This window comes from Octopus bimaculoides, chromosome 16 (assembly GCF_001194135.2).
Source record: "Octopus bimaculoides isolate UCB-OBI-ISO-001 chromosome 16, ASM119413v2, whole genome shotgun sequence".
In the NCBI taxonomy this organism is placed as follows: domain Eukaryota; kingdom Metazoa; phylum Mollusca; class Cephalopoda; order Octopoda; family Octopodidae; genus Octopus; species Octopus bimaculoides.
The window spans coordinates 30,634,466-30,636,058 of NC_068996.1; the positions used below are offsets into that span (position 1 = coordinate 30,634,466).

At 38.9% G+C, this 1,593-nt stretch overlaps 1 protein-coding gene across 1 annotated transcript in view; it reads left to right on the forward strand.

Annotated features, from left to right (window-relative positions):
- LOC106871429 (Golgi resident protein GCP60) overlaps window positions 1-1,593 on the forward strand; it is a 60,155-nt gene that overhangs the window by 31,516 nt on the left and 27,046 nt on the right. The window contains exon 6 of the mRNA XM_014917879.2: window positions 579-666. Coding sequence (XP_014773365.1) covers window positions 579-666 — 88 coding nt within the window. The remainder of the gene's footprint in view (window positions 1-578; window positions 667-1,593) is intronic.

The window sequence follows — 1,593 nt, forward strand, 5'->3', positions numbered from 1 at the left end:
AGTTTCGTGTCCAACGAAGGAGATGATGTTGGCATGGGTGCCAGTCGTCGAATTTAGTTTGATTTCGATTTCACTTGCCTCAACAGGTCTTCGCAAGCGGAGTTTAGTGTCCAATGAAGGGAAGGTACGCATAAGTGGGCTGGCTACACCCCTGGCAGAGGCCTTGGATTTAGGTCTCACTTGGCCTGCTGGGTCTTCTCACGCACAGCATATTTCTAGAGGTCTCGGTCAGAAGTCATCGCCTTGGTGAGGCCCAATGTTCGAAGGTTGTGCCTCACCACCTCATCCCAGGTTTTCCTGGGCCTACCTCTTCCACAGGTTCCCTCAACTGCTAGGGTGTGGCACTTTTTCACACAGCTATCCTCATCCATTCTCGCTATATGACCATACCAACACAATCGTCATAATTTCTTTTGGCTTTAAAAATACACATTTATGTATATTAGACTGTGCATATATAAATTCACAAACACACACATACACATATTTATATGTATCTGTGTGTATGTGTATATATATCTGTGTCTGTGTGTATAAATATTACTCATTTAAGAATTTCCATATTTTTCTACATCCAGGATGCAGATACGAGCAGCCCTTAATCAGCAAACAGCTGTCCAGTTCCAACAGTATGCTGAGGCCCAATATCCAAAGAATCGGCAACAGGTTTGCTGCATCATTGAATATCTACATACTAATAATGGATATGTCTGCATATATGTGTGGGTGTTTAGATATGTATATGAAGTTAGGAATGTGTGTAAGATAACAGGGTAATGCAGTTGAGAAAGTAAAGGAGTGGGGTGAAATAAAATAAAACCAGATAAAATAAATAAAAAGTAGTAGAGAACAAGGAGGTATGAGAAGGTTTGATATTCTATCATAGAACTTTGGATATAGAAGTTTTAAAGGTTCATGGATGTAAGAGATTACAGATATATTAATGGTTTGTGAATATAAAAGCAGATATAAAACAGAAAGATAGACACATAGGCAGGTCCATCGATAAATACATAGATAACAGGCTGAGTAAATAGTAAGCAACATTTTGAAACATGAAATTCATCACAATATATTTCAACAATGCAGAAATTTTATTCATCAAAGTAAGTACCATTGCATTTTTGCCAATGAGTTACAAGATTGTTTATTCTGGTAACATGAAATTCACGGAGTTCTGAAGCTGATGAACTCTTTGAACACACTTTCAGTATGGGTTTGATTTTTTAAACTCCCCTTGAAGGAAACCATCAAGGTGCTTGGAAAAGTGGTAGTAGGTAGGGGAGAGATCTGGGGAATAAGCTGGGTTGGGAAGAACTTCATAGCCAAGTTCCCTCAACTTCTGGAGCATCATTAGTGAAATGTGTGGTCAAGCATTGTGAAGAATGATTGATCCTCTTCTGTTGACTAGTCTGGGATGGAGGAGTAGCAGTTTTTCTTTCATTTTGGCAATTTCTTGGCAATATATTTCTGCAGTAATGGGTTTTCAGGGTTTTAAGAAGTTATAGTGGAAGAGTCCAGCAGCAGTCACCAAACAGTCACCATAACCTTCTTTTTGAAGAGCTTGTGTTTAGGAAAGGTTTTCAATGCTTC